Source organism: Artemia sp. Qi Xiang Cuo, chromosome 20 (genome assembly GCF_049724085.1).
Source record: "Artemia sp. Qi Xiang Cuo chromosome 20, ASM4972408v1, whole genome shotgun sequence".
Lineage (NCBI taxonomy): Eukaryota > Metazoa > Arthropoda > Branchiopoda > Anostraca > Artemiidae > Artemia > Artemia sp. Qi Xiang Cuo.
In genome coordinates this window covers 29,934,754-29,958,290 of record NC_142813.1, presented here as the reverse complement: position 1 = coordinate 29,958,290, position 23,537 = coordinate 29,934,754, and the positions used below count along the sequence as shown (strand labels likewise).

Below are 23,537 nucleotides of genomic sequence, written 5' to 3'. Positions count from 1 at the left end.
ATCAACCATAAAAGCTTGTAAAGAATCGAAAAATTTTGTATTTTAAGATGGAAACAATTTTTTAAAAGTTCTTTATCTGATAAATTTCAAAAGCTAAGCTTTGTATTCAGAAAGAATGAAGATGAAAGATTTCAGCCTCCCATCTCACTAGGCTCGTACACTAATATAGTAGCAGTAAAAATTTGTCTAACAATGATTCATATTCCTAATACTTTTACTTAGATATACTGACGTTTTATTTCCCAAGATCTTCTATAGAACTTCTTCCTTTTTCAAATTCAATGTAGGTAGTAGTAGAACCCTATCAGGAGGTCGTGACACCCACCCCTGCTGCCATCTACAATTTAGTTTAATGCTGACGGGACATAATTTATTCAAGGATTATTGATCGAGTCTAATGGGGGTCAAGGTCAATCGATCTGTTGTCGTTTGGCCACGTGTAATGACATGAGGGATGATTTACATAATCGTTGGGGGAATTATTGTTTCCAAGGAGAATTAAGAAACAAACATGGCTTCATTGTTGTTTGTCCAGGTGTAATGACATTGGGGTGATTTACATAATCGATGGGGGAATTATTGGTTCACGAAGGGGGAATTAAGAAACAAACATGTCTTCATTGTTGTTTGGCTAGCCTAACCTGAGAAATTGATCTACATAATCGCTAGGGGAAATTATTGATCCACGAAGAGGGAATTAAGAAACAAACATGGCTTCATTGTTGTTTGGCTAGCCTAACCTGAGAAATTGATTTACATAATCGCTAGGGGGAATTATTGATTCACGATTCACGAAGGGGAAATTAAGAAACACTAAGGCTTCTTTAATCTTAGGTCTGAGGGATAAACGTTCTTTAGGTCAGAGAGAAAAATTAATATTCTATTTTTAAATAGGGCTTCATCGATCTTTAGTGTCAGGAATTAGAAATGGCATCACTTGTTATCTTGGAATTATGCGTAAGTCTAAAGAGATAGAAATTCTATTTTTAAATACGGCTTCACCGAGCTTTAAGTCGGAGAGATAAATTGATATTCTAACGAAACCTTAATAGTTTAGCTAGGAAAATTTAAGAGATGAAGAGATTAACGTAGGATAGGGTTTCCTATAAATTTGAAATGTGAAAGCACAGAGATGCCAAACAAAAGGAACACGCTGAAATTACTTTTAGGGATTATTTGGGCGAAACCGTTTTAGACTGGTTATGGAATTATTTCGGCGAAACAGATAGAGACATTTTAAAAGATGATTTTAGAAAGGGTTTTAGAAGAGGTTTTGAGTGTGGTCGTTATAGTAAACAAGTTCCATTTGAACAGTGTTGTGAGGTCCTCTACCCCAAGCCCAAAGGGTTCCGATCCCCCTACCCAACCCCGAAGGAAGCCCCCCGTCCTCAAAGGTCTCCCAAGCTCCCAAAGGGCCACCCGGCCCTCAAGGGTCCCCCAGACCCCCGGACCCCAAAGGGCTCCTCCCCCCTTGACCCCCAAAGGGCCCCTCCCCTCCCTCTCTCTCCCTCCCCTCCCCCTCCTCACCTCCCCTCCCCTCCTCCCCTTCCCCTCATCCCCGTCCACTCCTCCCCCTCCCCTCCCCCCCTCCCCTCCCCATTCCCTCCCCCATTTTTTAATATTTTTTTGTGCATTGAGACACAGAAGGACCCCCTCCCCCCGACCCCCCAGAAAATTATGATTTGGGATTTGTAGTTTGCATTTTGGACTTTTCAGAGCTAGGATTCTTAGTCCCTCATAGGTGTTTGTTGTCTGAAGCCTATAGTTTGGAATGTGTAGTTTGCCACTTCAGGCTTTTCATTGCCAAATTTCTTGGTATTTCATAGCTGTGTGTTGTCTGAAACCTATGATTTGGATTGTGTGGGTTGCTATTTTTTGACTTTTCATAGCCAGATTTCTTAGTCTTTCGAAACATTCACCTATGAAAGACTAAGAAACCTTAGCTCAGAAAGGCCTGAAATAGCAAACTACTCATCCCAAACTAGAAGTTTCAGACAACAAACGCCTATGATGGACTAAGAAACATAGCTATGAAAAGTCAAAATAGCAAACTTCATATCCAAAATATTAATTTTCTGACAACACATACCCTTGAAGGGCTAAGAAATTTAGCTCAGAAAAGACATAAATAGCAAACCATTCATCCCTATAATAGGTTTCAGTCAACACACACTTATGAAAGGCTAATAAATCCAGTTAAGAAAAGTCAAAAATGGCAAACTACATAACCCAAATCAGAGGTTTCAGACAACACACACCTATTAAAGACTAAGAAACCTTAGCTCATGATGGTAAAAAATAGCAAATTACACAACACAAACTATTGGTTTCAGACAAAATTCACCTACGAAATACTAGGAAACCTTAGCTCAGGAAAGCCTGAAATAGCAAACTATATATCCCAAATCATAATTTTCTGACAACACTTACCTATGAAAGGCTAAGAAACCTAGCTCAGAAAAGTCAAAATAGCAAACTACACATCCAAAATCATAGGTTTCAGTCAACACACACCTAGGAAAGGCTCAGAAAACCAGCTCAGAAAAGTCCAAAAAGCAAACCACTCATCCCAAATCATAGGTTTCAGACACCACACACCTATGAAAGACTAAGAAATCCAACTCAGAAAAGCCCGAAATAGTAATTTACATATCCCAAATCATAAGTTTCAGACATCATTCACCTACGAAATACTAAGTAACCTTAGCTCAGAAAAGTCTGAAATAGCCAACTACTCATCCCAAACTCGAAGTTTCAGACACCAAACACCTATGAGTGACTAAGAATCCTAGCTCTGAAAAGTCCAACAAGCAAACTACACCTCCCAAAACAAAATTTTCTGAAAGCACACACCTATGAAAGGCTAAGAAATCTAGCTCAGAAAAGTCAAAAATAGCAAATTAACCATCCCAAATCATAGGTTTCAGTCAACATACGCCTATGAAAGGCTAAGAAATCCAGCTCAGAAAATTCAAAAAATAGCAACCCACACATTCAAAATCATAGGTTTCAGACACCACAGACCTACGAAACACTAAGAAATATGGCTATAAAAAGTCTGAAATAGCAAATTAGATATCCCAAATCATAAGTTTCAGTCTACACACACCTACGAAAGGCTAAGAAACCTAGCTCATAAATGCCTGAAATAGCAAACTACTCATCCCAAACTATTGGTTTCAGACAACTTTCACCTACGAAATACTAGGAAACCTTAGCTCAGAAGAGCCTGAAGTAGCAAACTACACATCCCAAAGCATAATTTTCTGACAACACACACGTATGAAAGGCTAAGAAACCTAGCTCAGAAAAGTCAAAAGTAGCAAATTAACCATCCCAAATCATAGGTTTCAGACAACACTCACCTATGAACGGCTAAGAAATCCAGCTCTGAAAAGTCCAAAAAGCAAACCGCTCATTCCAAATCATAGGTTTCAGTCAACACATCCCTACGAAAGGCTATGAAATCCAGCTCAGAGAAGTAAAAAATAGCAATCCACACAATCCAAATCATAGGTTTCAGACAACACACACCTAAGAAAGACTAAGAAATCTGGCTATGAAAAGTAAAAAAATAGCAACCCACACAATTCAAATCATAGGCTTAAGTCAACACACAGCTACTAAATATTAAGAAATCTTACTATGAAAAGCCTGAAATAGCAAACTACGCACTCCAAACTATAGGCTTCAGACAACAAACACCTATGAGGGACTAAGAATCCTAGCTCTGAAAAGTCCAAAATGCAAACTACAAATCCCAAATCATAATTTTCTGGGGGGGGGGGTCGGGGGGAGGGGGTCCTTCTGTGTCTCAATGCACAAAAAATATTAAAAAATGGGGGACGGAATGAGGAGGGGAGGGGGAGGAGGGGAGGGGGAGGAGTGGAGGGGGAGGAGGGGAGGGGGAGGGGAGGTGAGGAGGGGAGAGGAGAGGGATAGAGAGGGGAGGGGAGGGGCCCTTTGGGGGTAATTTCCTTCGTGAATCGTGAATCAATAATTCCCCCTAGCGATTATGTAAATCAATTTCTCAGGTTAGGCTAGTCAAACAACAATGAGGCCATGTTTGTTTCTTAATTCCCTCTTCGTGGATCAATAATTTCCCCTAGCGATTAATTAGATCAATTTCTCAGGTTAGGCTAGCCAAACAACAATGAAGACATGTTTGTTTCTTAATTCCCCCTTCGTGAACCAATAATTCCCCCATCGATTATGTAAATCACCCTAATGTCATTACACCTGGACAAACAACAATGAAGCCATGTTTGTTTCTTAATTCTCCTTGGAAACAATAATTCCCCCATCGATTATGTAAATCACCCCTCATGTGATTACACGTGGCCAAACGACAACAGATCGATTGACCTTGAACCCCATTAGACTCGATCGATAATCCTTGAATAAATTATGTCCCGTCAGCATTAAACTAAATTGTAGATGGCAGCAGGGGTGGGTGTCACGACCTCCTGATAGGGTTCTACTGGTAGTTGCTGAATGCTTGGAGTAAGTAGCCTATGCTTCATTCTATATGGTCTGATGGGTTTCTTTTTTTGGGGGGGGGGGTGGAGATTTTTTCTGAAGTGATTTTAGTGGATGAAAAATATGAAGAAGTTTGACGGAGGCTTGGATAGCTTTTACAACATAAAAAAGATGCAGTTGTTTTCATTGTATATACTTCTTTGTTTAAACTTCTTCAAACAAATCTTTTAGTCCAAAATAACTAGCGTAAGCTTGGTTTATAATACTTTATCTTATTTTAATATTAAACAAATAAAAAGTCTGTGGTCATCTGTATGAATAAAGATGAAGTTTATGAAGTAAATAAGAAAGTTCTTCATAAAATTAAGAACACGGAAGAGAAAGACTAGTTCCAACTGATTATGGACCAGTTATAAATTTTATGTTCGTAAGATTCAAATACAAAAAAGGAGCTTTACAATCTTCATGGAATGATATTTTGTATTGCTGTTTTTTTCTTTTTTTAACAGAAGTAACTGTAGCTTGCACCTTGTACTTTTTATGGTATGATAGGTTATTAAATATTGATAATATCGAAATTCTTCAAATTTTAAAAGGGCCGAAAAATAAATTTAATTACTGACGTGTTCGAGCGTCGATTCAAAAACACGAGAAAAAATGATTAAAATACATTTCTTTTTTTGTGTGTGTGTGTGTGTTTGTGTTTTATTTGTGTGAGCTTTTTTGCGAATGGACTGTTTTGTTTTTGTTACTGAACAGATAAATATCAACCATACGATTATTTAAATTATTTGATTTTTTGTTTTGTTTTTGCAAAATGGTTAATAATAGCAAAGTTTTGTTTATGTATTGTTCCATTACCGTTAGAACAAAATGATCAAGTAGTAATGTTAGTGTACAAGAAAAAAAATTGTCAATACTTGAAAAACCTGGGAGTAGAATAAGTAAAAAAGAAACTGTCAAGCAATTTAAAAAAGAAACTGTTTTAAAAATTTCATTGTTTCATAACTGATCTTTTGCACTTTTGAGGAATAAAGTTTTGCCTAATTAGGGTATATGTCTCTTGACTCTTTTTCTTTCCCCTGCTATCTGCTTTACTTTTGGCATACCTCAATTCTATATTTAAACTATAGTGGGACTCCTCAGCCTTTTAAATGGTCTACTGTATTTCTTTTGCATTTGTTTTGTTTATACTTCTACCTAGACATTTAGGAATAAGACACTCTCGTTAAATCAATCAATAACAGCAAAATAGAATGCAAACATTTGGTAAAAGATAGTAAAAGCATCAAATATTTCTAGGGTAAACCTGATATTTTTCAGAAGAAGAAACACATAAATAAAAAGGGCCGCAAAGAAGCTTGTATCTTCAAATTAAATTTACAACTTGATATACTATTATTTTAATATTTTAGCCACACCTCCGCCACCCTCTTCGCTTTGTGGACCTGAACAAATTGTGTGTGGAGACGGAAGTTGCGTAAACAGCAATCGTGTTTGCGATGGCTATTTTGACTGTATTGATGGCAAAGATGAACGAGACTGTGGTATGTTCTTAATTTTGAGTTTTATTTGTCAAAACGGGTTGCATGACTCCAGCTACAATATAACTTTATTTCAAAATCGCCGTACGATTGCGTACTTACGTATGAGTGTCTTACCACTATGAGCGTCGCACCTTTGCATTACTGAGATGCGAGCATTGCTCCATTTTTGTAAGATTAAATAAAAAAACAAGTTTTTTAAGCTGAAAGTAAGGAGCGACATTAAAACTTAAAACGAACAGAAATTATTCCGTATATGAAAGGGGCTGTCCCCTCCTCAACGCTTCGCTCTTTACGCTAAAGTTTTTTATTGTTTTAAAAAACGAAGTTGTGAGACAGAGTCAAACTTTAGCGTAAAGAGCGAGGCGTTGAGGAGGGGACAGCCCCTTTCATATACGGAATAATTTCTGTTCGTTTTAAGTTTTAATGTCGCTCCTTACTTTCAGTTTAAAAAACTTTTTTTTTTTTATTTAATTTCTGATCGTTTTTTAGTTAATGCAGCTTTTATTTTGGCTCACCGTTATTGAATAAGTAAACAAAATTTGCATAAAAAGTTACTCTTCTTTTGCTAAATGGCTGTCTCTAAATTTGGTTCTGACGTAATTTACAAATTAACTTACGTAATGAACTTCTATATTCGTATATTTTTCTTCTGGCAAAAAATACAAAGTTGCAGATTTTTGCAGATATGAGCTTGAAACCTATGAAAAAGGGTTTTCTGATACGCTGAATCTGACGGTGTGATTTTCATTAAAATTATTTCACTTGTAGGGGATGTTTCCTCTCTCTTTAAAAAATCAGGTAAATTTTCTCAGGCTTGTAGCCTTTGATGAATAATACTAAACTTAATAAAATTTATATATTTAGAATCAGCATTATAAACCCATTCTTTTGATACATTTATTTACATCAAAATTCCGTTTTTAAAAGTTTCGATTACTTTTGAGCCGTATCGCTTATTTTTTATTTTTTTTTATTACGTATATGTTATTAAGTATATGAGGGGGTTCTCCCCTTAGTCAGTATAACGCTCTTTACGTTAAAAGTTAAAAAAAAATTTTAATTCACAAACCCCTGAATCACAAAGGCCGTTTAATTAGAATAGATAGCTCTTTTGAAAGCAATAAAAAAAACTGTAGCGTAAAGAGCGAGGTATTGACATGGGGAAGAACCCCCTCATATACGTAATAGTTTCTGTTCGTTTTAAGTTCTAATGTTGCTTCTCACTTTCAGTTGAAAAAACTTGTTTTTTTAAATTTAATTTCTGATCGTTTTTTAAATAATGCTTGGAAATCCGGCGCCCCCTTCATAGAGATGTCCCTTACCCCAAAGAAACATCCTCCACGGAAATATTCTCCTGAGTAACCCTCTCCTCCAGCCCTCCCCCCAACTGGAAAAAAATCCTTCCTGAAAATGTCTGTGTACTTCCTAATAACCAATACAATATGTAAGCAATGGGCGAAGTTCATAACTTGCAGCCCTTCCCCTGGGAACTGTGGGGGATTAAGTCATCCTAAAAGACATATTTATTAAATTTTCGACTATGCTGAACAAAATGGCTATCTCAAAATTTTGATTGGGTGACTTCGGGAAAAAAATGAGCGTGGGAGGGGGCCTAGTTGCCCTCTATTTTTTTGGTCACTTAAAAAGGGCATTAGAACTTTTAATTTCCGTTCCAATGATCCCTCTCACGATATTCTAGGACCACTGGGTCGATACGATCACCCCTAGGAAAAAAAAAAAAAAAAACACGCACCTGTGATCTTTCTTCTGGCAAAAAATGCAAAATTCCACATTTTTGTAGATAGAAGCTTGAAACCTCTACATTAGGGTTTTCTGATACGCTGAATATGATGGTCTGATTTTCATTAAGGTTCTAAAACTTTTAGGGAGTCTTTCTTCCTTTTTTCGAAAATCAGCCAAATTTTCTCAGGCGGGTAACTTTTGATGGGTAAGATTAAACTTGATGAAACTTATATGTTTGAGATCAAAATTAAAATCTGATTATTTTGATGTATCTATTGGTATCACCATTCCGTTTTTTAGAGTTTCGGTTACCATTGAGCCGGGTCGCTCCTTACTTACAGTTCGTTACCACGAACTGTTTGATTTTATCGCACACACTCCAAATTTGGACTTGTCATCAAGGTTGAATCTTTTCAACTTGAATCGTATTTGGCTTTTCATATGCATAATTTTTATCTATTTTAAAACGTACCCGACTGAATCGCAAAATTGGAAGTGAAAGGTTTCATAAACTTTGCGCAATGTTGGGTTAAAATATAGTGTCAATATTGGGTTAAAATATTGGGTCAATGTTGAGTTAAATAGTGGGTTAAAACAAATCATTATTATTGTTATCACTATATACGGAGAATGAGTATTTTGGTCATTCGTTGACCAACTACGTAGGATAAAACCGTATGGTACAATTAAGGAATTTGAATACGGTATTGAGATGAAAGAAGAATATTTTATCTTGTTTTAGCCGATCCACAAACGGTAGCTACTACTGTCCAATGCTTCGTTGATGTGTTTTGTTGGATGTACTTTTAGGCACCCAAAATTCCCCAATGACGTAGAAAACATCATGCTCCTCTTACAGCTTTCCTTGTGTATTGCGAACATTGGTTTGGCATAAAAATACTCTTTTGCAACCCCAGGGGGAGTCAATGTATTTTTACTTTAGCTTAATATCTCTTGGTTTTAATTTATTAATGTAAACTCTTCTGACTGTTGGCTTCCGATTCCGATTTGGCTGAAGCTGTGTGAACCTTTTGAATTTGGATAAGCTATTTGTATGTTCCGCTTATTCTTAAATTTTTCTGTTTGTTTTTTTTGTAATGCATAGTCCTTTTTATTGGAATAAAAATTAGATAGAATTAAAGTCTCTACTGATCGTTCTATCAACTACTAGTTTTCTGGTGGAAATTCCTGAAGAATGTCAAAAAGCGTTTTCTGTCACTGCTTGGGTGAGATTTCAGTTATTAAATTTTTGCTACCTGGAAAAATTAATTAAAGCTCTCAGAATTATTCTAGTTAGTAAAGCCATTTTAAATTTGCATTAAAGAATATCATTATGGTTCTTTCCAATTCTTTTTTCTTCTTTAGATCTCGTGCTTCAAACTAACGACGCTTCTAAATGAACTTATAATTTTATTTTTATGTCTTGTTTATGACATTGTTATTCTCCTTTCAGCCAAATGTCGCCCGGATCAGTTTAGATGCGAGAGCGGGACTTGCATCTCCCAGTCACATCGTTGTGATCGTCGAAATGATTGTCCTGATGGTTCTGACGAATTAGACTGTAGTAAGTTTTTATTGTCTTTGACATTCTATGAAACCTAAACTTTTCGCGTACAAACAATCATCCGCGTAGCGCAGATATCTGTGGATTCTCTGCATTTGGCCAAGAGTGCTATGTGTGTTGTGGGCAGATTATCCGTCGTTTCCATGTTTCCCCCCCCCCCATATTTCCCCAGTTCGACTTTGGCTGAACTTATTGAGTCACACCCCTGGCCTACTACTACTACTAACAAATCACCGCAACACCAAACCGCCTTAGGCCAACACAGCTACGCACGCTCCTCCTCCATCCCAATCTATTCAAAGCCTCCCTTTTTACACCCTCCCATGAAGTTCCCATTTCCTTTAAATCTTTCTTTATGACGTCCTCCCAACCCAAACGAGGACGAACTGCTTTCCGTTTAGCCCTAAACGGTTGGCCGAAAAGAACAATCTTCGGCAATCTGTCAATCACTTTACTCAATTCGGACCATCCCCAAACCCTCCCTCACTCATTTTCTTCCCAAAAATCCACTTCTTTCGACTCCGTTCTTCTCCGTGCGTCCAAGAAGTTGCCGACCGGTTCTGGACTCCACCCGTTATTTGCCGAAACAAACCCAACCCCTCCCCTCTCAGACACCCCCCACCCTACTTCTCTCCCTCAGCCTCATCTTGCCCCCCCCAACCCCCATATAAAGATCACTCCCAATTTGACTTATTCCCAGATAACCAGGAAACTTTTCTCCCTTCCCTTGCAATTTATCCCCCCTGGCTACCCTACCAGTATGACTCTGGTTTAAGAGTAAGCAGGCAGAACGATCCACAAGTAACACATCCATGCAGAGTTTCTAAAACTTCAAATAGTAAGACGAATTCCACCGTAGTTCCATCCCAACTTAATAATATTCCCGTAATTTGTTTGCTGTCCTCCTTTTCTCTCAAGCCCGGTCCAGTCCCACCTTTTAATAATGCCTCAACACAACACCCTGACCCACAGCACCCTTTTCATAAACTTTATCCCAAAATAACTCCATCCCTAATTGAAAAAAATCCCACTACCGAAATATATTTAAATTTACTACTTTCCTAATTACCAATGATGGTATCCTGAATTTTTACAAAATTACCGAACTCGAGGGTATCTCTGAAATTCATAAAATTAATATTATTGCTGTGACAGAGGTTCAGTCCCAGAACCCAGATTTCCTAAAAATTAGCAATTATACTCAGTTTATAAAACTTCGCCCTCCTGATCACCCTCTCGGGAAAAAAGGGGGTGGTATATTATTTTTTGTCCAGGATAACCTCCAACCTAAACTCATCCCCACCCCCAACTTATCAGATTACGTTGAAATTCTATGGCTGAGCCTTCAACCGAAAGTACTTCCCCGCCCTTTCAATTTAATTGTATCCGCCGTCTTTTATCATTCCCCTAACCAAAGTATTGACCAGAAACGCAAATTTATCCAACAATTTCTAATAAGTGCTGACTTTGTGTTATCAAAGTATCCGAACGCTGGTATTTGCTTACTTGGCGATGCGAATGACCTGAGAATAGACTCTATCTGTAACTCTCTTAACATTAAACAACTGGTTAAAATGTCTACAACAAAAGGTAACACCTCTCTGGATGTTATTTGTTCAAACATTAGTAAGTATTACAACTCCCTACAAGGACTGCCACCACTAGGAGGCAGTTGCCACTGGTGTCTTCTTTTTTCTCCCTCCTCAGCCATTGAACAGTCCTTTACTACCTCCATTGGGGTTTGCCGTCCCCTCAGTGACACAGGACTTTTTTCTTTTGGATCATAGCTGACCAGTGAAAGTTGGTCAGACCTATATAATTCTAATAACCTTGATGACAAAATTTTGATTTTTCACAAAAAACTAATTGATTCCTACTCATTATGTTTCCCAGAAAAAAAAATCAGAAAGTGCTCCAGTGATAAACCTTACATAAATAATCACAGAAAAATATTAATCCGCACGAAAATAAGCTTATTTAAGAGGGGTAATTTAGCTGAAGCAAATAAGTTAAGAAAGGAATTAAAAAGTCAAATTAGAAAAGCTGCCCGACCCTATTATAAAAATAAAATTAAATACTTGTGCCATGATAAACCAAAGAACTGGTACTCTGAAATTAATAAACTTACCGGCAAGAGTCAAGAACAACTAAATTTTAATATAAATGAACCTCCAAAGACCACAGCTAATAACCTAAATAAGTTTCTGGCTTCTATTGTCCACAGTCTCCCATCACTATCTTACGAATTTCTAGATATTCCTGTTCCTTTTTCACTCCCACATATTTATCCACTTGATGTTGTAAAAAAAATTGAAAAACTAAAACGATCAAGCATTTGCCCTTTAGATATTCCTGTTCCTCTGTTAAAGCTTTCAGTGATTACCTCTCAAAACCCCTATCCACCCTGTTCAATGAAATTACCGAATCTGGACAGTTCCCTCAATATTGGAAACAAGGTTTTATTACCCCAATCAAAAAGAAAAATGGGAAGCCTGGCTTTGATGGCATTCATCCTATTACCCTCACCTCAATTTTTTTAAAATTGTATGAAAGTTTTCTCGCAGACTGGCTTAAGAGGAAAGTCCTTCCCCTCATTGATCTTAGACAGTATGGTAATCTCAAATCCGCATCAACCTGTTATTAACTGTTCAATCTTGAGGATACCATGGGTAAACTAATTGAAAACCCTACCATTTGGCTTAATCTAATTTCTATTGATCTTCAAAAAGCCTTTGATTTGATTAACCACAATTTACTCATAGATAAACTTTTAAATGAATTCCACATTGAAACTTTCCTTGTTAAGCTCGTTGCCTCTTTTCTTTCTAATAGATCTCAAGCAGTTAAATATCTAAATTGTTTCTCAGATCACCTCCCCATATTTAATGGCATTCCTCAGGGGACTATTCTAGGCCCTCTCCTTTTTCTCTTATGATTAACAGCCTTTCAACCCTTTATGACAATAGATGGAAATTTGTCGATGACTTGACAGTTTTAGAGATATGTCATAAAAACATGTTTAGCAACCCAATGGGCATACTCCAAGATATTTCCTGTGAGGCCTCTTCCCTTGACATGACAGTTAACCCTTCTAAATCCGCAATAGTCTCAGTAAGTTTCCTTAAATCCCTTCCCCTTTTTCTTGCTCCTATTCCTCCTGAAACCTCTGTCACATCTCTTAAACTCCTTGGCGTTACAATTTCTTCTAATTTGAAATGGGATGCCCATATAAATAATATCCTACGACAAGCAAACTCCTCACTTTCCCTCCTTAAACTTTTAAATAAATTTAGTTGCCCCCAATCACATTTAATACAAGTATAGATTTCTTTTGTGCATCCCATATTAGAGTACGCTTGTCGTGTGTGGCACCCTGGCCTCTCTAATGAAGCAACACAAAAAATTGAAAATGTCCAAAAGAGAGCTCTAAGAATTATTTTTAAAGAGGGCAAGATACCCTATTTGTATTTGTTAAATATTTCAAACCTAGAGACCCTCGAGAGACGAAGAAATAATTTGTGCCTCCGTTTTGGTCAGTTGGCACTTTTGAACCCCCGTACTGCGAACCTTTTCCCTGAATACCATGTACCTGATAGAAATCGTCCTCCACAAACTGTGTCCCAGCCTATCCCCGCCTTATCTCCCATTCTTTGTACTACCTTGCAGTATAAGAAATATTTTATCCCTTTTTTTACTGATTTAATAAATAGTGGTTAATTTGTGCATAAATTTTGTCGTTTCTCTTATATAAAAAAAGAAACAGCTCGGTTTTCTCTATACTCTTTTTTTTGTTCCATATCCCCTTTTTATGTTGTTTTTTAAACATTTGTTAATGTGTATATTATTTATTTTTTTTCAGTTTTATTAGTTTTTATCTTATTAACTAGTTGCCATTTTGAAGTTTTTTAATATAAGTGACAAAGGAATCATACAGCATTCCGATATTTGATTATTTATTTATTTTAATTTTTTTTTTTGTTTGTTTGTTTTTTTATGAACTTCGAAATTCGAATTCGGCCCTTCAGGGCTTGTGATAGTAATTTCTCGAAATAAATATCTCATCTTATCTTATCCTTCATCCGCACAACGTGGCCTAGCCACCTCAACCTTTCTATCATTATAGCCCTAGAGAGCGGTATTGAACCACATTTTTCGTACAGCCTGTTGTTTGAAATACAGTCAGTCAGCCAAGTGCCCAGAATAATCCTTAAGTAATATTTTCATGGAAAGCATCTATAAAAACTTCATCCGCTTTTTGAAGAACCCTTGCTTCTGAGAAGTGTCTGATCATCTCCCTCACTGTGACATCCAGTACTTTAATCTTATTTCCTTGAGTTATCTTCCTATTCTTCCGAACTTTTTTTTAACTGTGAAATGATAAACACCCCGAGCCTTGGCTATTGTACTTTTAACATCTTCCTGCTCCTACCATCTCCACCAACAATACTACCAAGGTAAGTGAAGCTGCCCACTTGATCAATCTTTTCATTACCCTACGTCACCTTTTCATCTTCACTTATTCCTAGCCTTAGTGACTTAGTCTTCTTAAGAATAATTTTCAAACCTATTCTAGCGCCTTGAACTTATAAAACCTCTAAGAGTTCATTCATTTCGCTCACACTTTTCTCTAGGCTGCATAAATCATCAGCGTAACCTAACTCCAGGAGACTTTTTCTTCTCCCTTTGATTTCGTGGTCTCCCATTGTCTTTCCTGTGCTCCTTAAGACAAAATCCATCAAAATAATCCATATAAATGGGGATAGAATACAGCCCTGCTTAACTCCTGATTTAATACAAAATCAGCTGCTAACCTCATTTCCTACCTTAACTGCAGCAGTGTTATTCTTGTACATAGCACTAATCATTTTAATGTATTTGTCTGGTATACCATACAAGGATAAAACCTTTGCTAAAGCTTTTCTATCAACATAATCGAACGCTTGCTCATAATCTATAAAACTGAGGACCAAACGTGTTTGACAACTCAGGCGCTTCTCAATTATTAACCTGAGAGTAAAAATTTGGTCGACGCATCCTTAACCTTTTCTAAAACCGCACTGTTCTTCTCATAAAACTTTGTCTACGGTATCTCCCAGTCTAACAAGTATCATACTACTAAGTATTTTGCTACCTACAGAGACCAGACTAATGCCTCGATAATTACCTAAGGTTTTCCCAAAATCATTAGGTACTTCCCCTTTTTCAAAAATCATATTCATAATCTTCAGTAACTTATTTCTAACCTCCGAACCACCATATTTAAGAAACTCATTCACCATCCTATCAGCACATGGAGCCTTATGTTTTTTTAATCTTTTTTGTACTGTCGCTAATTCTTCCTCACAAAACAAACTTCCTTCACATCCAAGGTATCACAAACTTTTTCATTTTCCTCTATATCTTTTTCTGCAACTCTATCCCTGACCCCTGTTTCAAATCTAATAACCGGTGATACCAGAACTGGAATCCCTGCATTGCGGACACAGGGTTGCAAGTCCAGTGAATCAACGACTTGGCTTGTGATTCTCTACCTACTTGTAAAACTGAACTAACAAATTCTTGGCTTGTTAGTAGTTTGGATAAAGTAAAATTATGGCTAATTTCACAATTTTAATTTATTTTATAACTGCAATTGTTCCGTATAAGCAGTAAGGTTTTTGTCATTTATTTCTTTTACAGGAAAACCTTTTATTTTATGGGAGCTATGAGAAATGTCTCCAAGGTACAAGACTTTAGACTTTTTTTTTATAAAGGGGTGGAAGTAACAACTTATGAAAAAAACGAGTTTTTTTTTGTCAGAGAGGGGTAAAGCTTTGTCGGAAATAATCTAGGGTTTAGGACAATTTCCCTTTTGTCCTTCAAGTCGTTTAGGAATTTTTAAAATCGTTTTTTTGTTTGTTTTCTTTTTCAGGCAAAAATGTTTTAATCCTCATAAAATGCAGCCATCACGTGAACAAATATAGGCTGAGATGACAATGAAACATCAAACCTTAGTATTATATTGCTTAAAACTACTTGTTGGCTCTCCTTAACTTTGGTAGCTTTACTGTTTATTATAAGAATAAATTTTTTTTAATCTGCAAAAAACACAAAAAAGATCTCATGATGTCCAATCTTCTTGTTCCCTTTTTTAAGTCTAAGAGCAAATTGAGTTTAAACTTTTTTTTTTGCAATTAACACATTTTAAAATTGAGAGCTCGTCTTTAACATTATCCACTGTTTTTTATGACAATGAATCCAAAAAGGGTTATTATTTGCCCAACCACCCTTAAATGTTTTGCCTCTAAAGATGTGTGTCGCCCTTATGTTTACTCATTCATTGGCGTCAATTTAGGGAGGAATGGTAATTAATCCCCCCCTAGATTCTAAGCAATACTTTTTTTCGGTATTTTTCCTTGAAGGATGTTTTTTTTTGCTTGTATTTTTATTGAAAAAAATTAAAGAAACAAAAAAGTTATCTCTCCCTTGATTATGAGATTACATTTTTGTCCCCTTTTCCTAATGTTTGTGGATTGACACCAATGTTAAGGGGTCCAATCTTGGCACCAAAGAGCTGACTTGATTTTTACAAAAAACGTGCTTCTTTGAAGTATCTGAAGTTTGACCTTTCAACTCTTACGAGTTACGCTGTTTGTATCTTTAATTATTAGTATTAATAATTTACATACTTGAGTTCATTTTACACTTATTTAGGACACTTTAACTGAAATAAAAGAACACAAAAATTTAATTAAAAATATTTCATTCGACAAAATTTCGCTCTAGAGATGTGCTCTTGTCACCAATGGCATCGCGTGTTTTGTGGGAGTGTTTGATATACTCTTTTTTCAAGCCTTTGGTTCAATCCGACCCTCTTACCTTCCTAATTACAATGATTCTGGGTCTAGTGTATGGATCTTCTTTTAGGTAGTCCGTACCTCTTCTACACAGTGGCACATAAACATTAGGAATCATTATTTCGTCTGGGTTATTAGTGCCGACGATTGGTTTTCCCATTATACCCGCTTTTTGCGACAGCTTCAGTTTTTACATAGTTTATTTTTGCATTTGAAGTGTTGTTTCTGACACCACTTTTATCACTGGAAAGAGGCTCTTCTTCCAAGCAAGGCTTTGTACCACCCACCTCCACCAAATATCTGAAGATTTCTCCGATCGATTTTCTCCGCTTTTTCGCGGAAATTTTTCATCTGTATTTTTTTTTTAAGTTGAGATGCTGGTACTCTCATCCTGTTCATCACTAGAAGAAGGGTCTTTTCTTGAACACAATTTTGTACCATACCGCGACCAATTATCTGAAGATTCTTTTTGTACGGAATATTTATCGAATGATATTGAATGATGAATCTTATTTGTCGAGTTTTCAGATGATAGCTCTTTGCCATCACCATTGTTGCATATTTCCTCCGCCTTTCCCAACATTGCATGTTGCTTGTTCTTGTCTCAGCCCTCCTTCAAACAACCATATTACGCTGGCAGATTTTCTATCCTTAGACATTGGCTCTTCACTCTCATAACTGCGGCAAAGCTCAACTACTTTTGCTTCTTCATTTGGTGCGTTCCAACATGCCATTCTACTGTTGCCACGTTCCTTAGGGGGAAGGGGCACAAGTTGATTCTGATTATTTAGTTCTCCTATAACCTTTTTCTTTGGTTGTTCATGTGCATCATGTACTTCACTGGAATTCAGTCTCAAGTTCTCTAATTGCCCCACCAGCAAAGACACTTTGTTCTCATGTGAGTTGCCTGTTTGGTAAATTTTTGGTAGTTCATATTATTGACTTACAAACAAAGTGAACATACCACTCGATGCCGTTTTCTATGCTCTTTACGAATATAACATTTGCTTCTATCGGAAATTCAAATTTACCCCCCCCCCCACCCCCTAATGTGCAAATATATATCCTGAATTGGAATATACCATGAATTGTCGACGGCAAAGTTTTGAATCGCAAAACTCAGCGCTATTTTTTCCTGAATTGGAATATACCATGAATTGTCGACGGCAAAGTTTCGAATCGCAAAACTCAGCGCTATTTTTGCCGAAGGCATTGGAAAAACTTGAAACGGTAGGAAAACGTTTTATATTTGAGTTGCCTAATAAATGAGGTTTGAATTGTTGTAAATAAGTATTTTTGGAATATGTTACTCTTGAACAACTTATTTATAAACTAGTTACATGTTTTTAACCACTTTTCAATAACTTAACTAGTAGTAATAACTTCTTTGTTTGCTTACAATTCAGGGTATATATTTGTACATTAGGGGGGTGGGGTGGGTAAATTTGAATTTCCGATAGAAGCGATTATTATATTCGTAAAGAGCATTAAAAAAGGCATCGAGTGGTATGTTCACTTTATTCCTAAGTCAATAATATAAACTGCCAAAAATTTACCGCCTTTTTTGTCTCACTCCTCCTTCAAACAAACAGACTAGGTTACAAGGTTTTCTCTTTTTAAGGGAAAGCTTTATACCATCATAACCACTACACAGCTCAGTTACATTCCCTTTCTCAAATGGGGCCATCCGACAAGAAATTATCTATTTTTCTTTTGGAGGTTTTTCGTTTCATTCCTGTTTTTTAACTTTTCAACGAATTCGATAAAGCAGGGCTTTGACGAGTCGGGTACATGTGTGAATACCGTTTAGAATTAGGCTACTTTCTTGAGCGCGAAGAGGTATTCTCTTATTTGTCTTATCAGAACTTCCACATGAAGTTGGATAGTTGAGTTACTCGGGAGGTTGAAGAGGTGTTTTCTTACTGACTTTCAAATCAAATGATTCGATTTTTTTTATTACAGAGAATTATTTTTTATAGTGGTTGTTAGCATTGCTACAGAAAGTAGTGTAATTGAGTGTCCCTCTAGTGGCTTGAATTTCATGTTTATTACAAAATGTTTTACTACAAAAATTTATTAAACTGGTGTTCTATCATTGCTCAGTTAGTCTCACCCGAGGCATCGTGCCAAGAAACCCGCTTTGGAAATGTTATATTTCTTCCCTTCAAAGCTGTGCTCTATTGCGTACTTTTTAGCGAAAATCAAATATAAATGGCAATATTCTACAGGAAAATAAACCTATCTCCACTCCGGATGACGCTAATACATATCTGATTCTTGGCTGTGGTTAACAGAAATCAAGCAGTTCTGTCTAAATAGTCCTTAGCATCCCTTAACATCAAAATTAGATGCACACCCAAGTGGAAATTAGCACGCCTGGGCCGATTTTTTATACAGTATCATGGGTGTAATTTACTTTTTAACTTTCTTTATTATCATCTGTTAATTGTTTAATATAATTGATTTTTTCTATTCCTAGGAAAAGTTTGGTTGAAATTGTGCTTGTTTGACTACATTAAATAATTAGGGAATAAGAGTTATACGATATATTTTATTCAGATTTGACGATATACGAGTTATGAAATGTTATGTGTGTTTTCGGAAGACAGCGTCGCTTCGTTTCTGTTGTGTAATAAAAAAATAAAAATAGAAACAAGAATTTAACGAGGAATTCTATGAAGACAGTAATTAAAATAAAAGATTAGCGAATGTTTCCGCTGTGTGACTATAATAGCCGTCTTCAGCAAAATAAAATGCAAAAACTCAAACAAAGAAAACGATTAAAATCTAGCTCATTTAAAACTCTTCAATAAAATAACGATGAGCTAAAATTGGAGAATAAAAATTCCACAGAGTCTTAGCTTCATTACCTCATAAAAGTTCAACTAAGGTTTTCTTTTAACCACTGTCGTCAAAATTTTCTCGTTAACTTCTAGTTTTTCGTATGATGGAAATGCAGTGTGGTCATTATATAAAATGCATTTTTTTTTTCGTTTTGATATCCGATATTTGAAGTAATTAGGGAATTATTTTGAAAAAAAAACAGAAATAAATGAATATAAAGACGACAAACGGATCTATGGCCAGTAAATGAAAACGAAGAAAAACAACAAAAGTCAAACGAATATTTCGCCCGTATCTAACAAGGCGTCTTCAGCGTAGAGAAAAAAAACAAACTAAAACTAAAAAATATATGTGAAACTCAAATAGACTAACCTAAAATATATATACAATTACTTAACATTTACAATTTGTAGCTACCTTCATCAAACCACAAAAGTAACTTTTGTGGTCTATTTTAGTTTTACATATATTTTTTAGTTTTAGTTTTTTTATTGTTTTTTTTACGTTGTTAGATACGGGCGAAATATTATTTTGATTTTTGTAGTTTTTCTTCGTTTTCATTTACAGGCCATAGACCCGTTTGTCGTCTTTATATTCATTTATTTTGTGTGTTTTGTCACGGATGGCCAGTTTGACTTTTGAACTTTTATTCGAATTATTTCGATTTTCTGGGAGAGGAGGAAGGGGTACTTAAAAAATTAGACAGTTTTTAAGGTATGGAGCAGAAAAAAGATGTTTGAAATCTCAGTTGTTTTTTTTTTTTGTTTTTTGTTTAGAATTTGAATGCAGCTCAAACGAATTTACATGTCGGGACGGTACATGCATTGACTCTTCCAGAGTTTGTGATCAACGCTTTGACTGTTCTGATGGCTCCGATGAAGTCCAGTGTAGTAAGCTTTTTCTTCATTTGTTTTTTTTTTATATTAATAGAAAATAGAAGAATATTTACCGTAAAAAGTTCAAGAATAAAAAAGGAATATTTTACTTTAAAAAAATTATGCACCTTCGGCAGGGACTACAGACCTGAGCTACCAACGATAGTGATTAAAGTAGATAGAGGGAGGGGATAGAAATTAGAAGGATGCAAAGCATAAACACGACCCGACTGAAGCAAGGGCACTATCTGCGACAGCAAATGCATATATAAAGGTTAAATTTTTTCGTTTGATTATCGAATTATACTATGCATTTTTCGAAAGTAAAGTCCAAAACCTGGTGAATGTTGACAATTCACCGGGGAATCTCAACAAAAACATAGTTGCTTGGTGTATGTCTGAAATACTTGTTAAATATCCTTATTTCTGACTTTCACCATGCACTAATGGTGGATGTTTAGTATCTCTGAGATTTTTTCTTCTCTGTAATTCAGTCGCGATAAATTTTTCGCCGCTCTTTCTAGGAGAAGTCACTAAGAACGTAAAACATTTTTAAAACGTAAAATGAACGTAATTTTTAAAACGTAAGAACGTAAAACGTAAAATGAACGTAGTACATTTTTAATGAGAAAAGAAGATAATAATAAAGAAAAAAAATCACATAGCAGTCAAAACGTTTAACAAAACAGATTACAACATTTATAAAGTCGAAACGTTTTAGTCGTCTGTAATCCAAATGTGTGTTGCACTTAATTTTAGCAGAAACCACTTCAGAAACTATTTTAGAGTACTTTTCCAGAGAAAAATAAAAAAATTGTCTTCTCGTACCCGCTATTAATGCTATTAACTTTTCAAAAAAAGATCACGATTCACTGCAGTATCCATTCCGCATAAATTAGGGTATTGGAGAAAAAAAACAACAAACAGTTGCTGTCACTATCAAACTTTGCATAAGACCGGCAAAGTTGACTGAATCCAAGCAGAGATAAGGATTTTGTTTTTTCCTATCTTATCTCTCAATCAAACAGTTCGTGGTAAGTAAGGAGCGACCCGGCTCAATGGTAACCGAAACTCTAATTTGATACCAATAGATACATCAAAAGAATCAGATTTTAGTGCTAATTTCAAATATATAAGTTTCATCAAGTTTAATCTTACCCATCAAAAGTTACACGCCTAAGAAAATTTGGCTGATTTTAGAAAAAAAGGGGGAAAGACCCCCTAAAAGTTATAGAACCTTAATGAAAATCACACCATCATATTCAGCGTATCAGAGAACCCCACCGTTTGGGTTTCAAGCACCTATCTGCAAAAATGTGGAATTTTGCATTTTTTGCCAGAAGAAAGATCACGGGTGCGTGTTTATTTTTTTTTTTTTCCAGGGGTGATCATATGGACCAAATGGTCCTAGAATATCGTTGGAGGGCTCATTGGACGGAAATTAAAAATTCTAGTGCCCTTTTTAAGCAACCAAAAAAAAATTGAGGGTAACTAGGCCCCCTCCCACGCTCATATTTTTCCCAAAGTCACCCGATCAAAATTTTGAGATAGCCATTTTTTTCAGCACGGTCAAAAATATGATAACAATATCTTTTAGGATGACTTAATCCCCCGAAGTCCCCGGGGTGAGGGCTGAAAATTATGAACTTAACCCAATGTTAACATATAGTATTGGTTATTGGGAAGTATACAGACGTTTTCAGGGGGGGATTTTTTCTGGTAGGTGGGGGGTGGGTTGGCGGTTGTATGGGAGGATCTTTCCATGAAGGAAGTTTTCATGGGGGAAGGGACATTGCTATGAAGGGGTGCCGGATTTCCCAGCATTAATAAAGAAAAAGATCAGAAATTAAATTAAAAAAATAAGTTTTTCAACTGAAAGTAAGGAGCAACATCAAAACTTAAAATGAACAGAAAATATTACGTATATGATTTGGTTCACCCCCTAGTCAATACCTCGCTCTTTAAGCCAAATATTTTTAGTACTTTCATAAGAGCTATTTATTCTAATTAACGGCCTTTGTGATTAAGGGGTCATTTTTAAAGAATTGGAACAAAATTCGAACTTTAGCTTAAAGAGCAAGGTATTGACTAGGAGGCGAACCCCCTAATATACGTATTAAAAATCTATGAATATAGAAGTTTGTTCAGCAAGTTAATTCGTAAGTTACGTATATTTAAAATTAAATAAAAAAAAAAACAAGTTTTTTTTAACTGAAAGTAAGAAACGACGTTAAAACTTAGAACGAACAGAAATTATTCCGTATATGAAAGGGGCTGTCCCCTCCTCAACGCCTCGCTCTTTAAGCTAAAGTTGTTTATTGTTTAAAAAAATAGAGTTGTGAGAAAGTTGTAAACCTCTGTCTACTTCTTTATTTGTATGCTCTTTTATATTGGCTGATGTAACGGTTTACGTAAATTCGAAGATAGCGTAAAGAGCGAGGCGTTGAGGAGGGGACAGCCCCTTTCATATACGGAATAATTTCTGTTCGTTTTAAGTTTTAACGTCGTTTCTTACTTTCAGTTAAAAAAAACTGTTTTTTTTTTATTTAATTAGAGATAAGGACCGGGTTTCTAGCTTTGGGGTTTTATCCTCTCTTTTAGACATTCATAGGATTAGGTTTTAAGGATTGGGGCTTTCCCCTCTCTTTTGGACATTCACCAGAGCATATCTGTGATTGTTGACATACACCGGTGAGGGTCCGAATGTAAACTAAATGTAATGAAATATTTGATCTTTCGCGGGCGCTTTGTTGTTTGTTGACATTCACCGGTGAAAGTTGGCAGTCACCGTTTTTGTACATTCACGGTAACATATATATATATATATATATATATATATATATATATATATATATATATATATATATATATATATATATATATATATATATATATATATATATATATATATATATATATATATATATATATATATATATATATATATATATATATATATATATATATATATAAAAAAAATATATATATATATATATATATATATATATATATATATATATATATATATATATATATAAACGAAAGTCTTTAATTCTTTCTCATTTTTATTTTCAAAGGAATAAATGCAAACTATCTAATCGTTCAAAAGTTCTTCGAAGAATAAACTTGATTGGAATGAAGCGTCATCGTTTATTTAGCCAAGACTAGTCCTTAATGACATTAAAATAAAAATTATGTTTTTGATTTAAATTTTTTTTGGTATTGACTAATGCACACGGTGCAAATCATTAACTTTTTGTTTTCTTTTCAAGGAAAAGAATGTAAGGCCGGTGAGTTTACATGTGGAGATGGCTCTTGCATAGATACATTTAAAGTATGTGACCAACGTTATGATTGTACTGACGCCTCAGACGAAGCCAACTGCAGTAAGTTTAATTTTCTACTGACCCTATTTTTACCCTCAACTGATATTATTTCTAGCAGCAAAAGCGTCTGCTGCTATTAGTACTTTCACACAAATTGTTTAAGAGACGTACACCCCTAATGAGACGTTTACCCCCGCCCCTAATTTGCAAATATATAGCACAAATTTGTTTCTAAACTATTATATATTCATCCTATTTTATTTCATTAGTATTAACCAAACTTGACTTTTTAGAAAGGCCCGTATAATGGGAAAGTACCGAAA

At 35.6% G+C, this 23,537-nt stretch overlaps 1 protein-coding gene across 1 annotated transcript in view; it reads left to right on the top strand.

The window, feature by feature from the left end:
- The window catches only part of trol (terribly reduced optic lobes), a 369,703-nt gene that overhangs the window by 104,618 nt on the left and 241,548 nt on the right, over positions 1 to 23,537 (top strand). The window contains exons 17-20 of the mRNA XM_089106068.1: positions 5,895 to 6,026; positions 9,223 to 9,333; positions 19,790 to 19,903; positions 23,161 to 23,274. Of these exons, the coding sequence (XP_088962194.1) occupies positions 5,895 to 6,026; positions 9,223 to 9,333; positions 19,790 to 19,903; positions 23,161 to 23,274 (471 nt within the window). The remainder of the gene's footprint in view (positions 1 to 5,894; positions 6,027 to 9,222; positions 9,334 to 19,789; positions 19,904 to 23,160; positions 23,275 to 23,537) is intronic.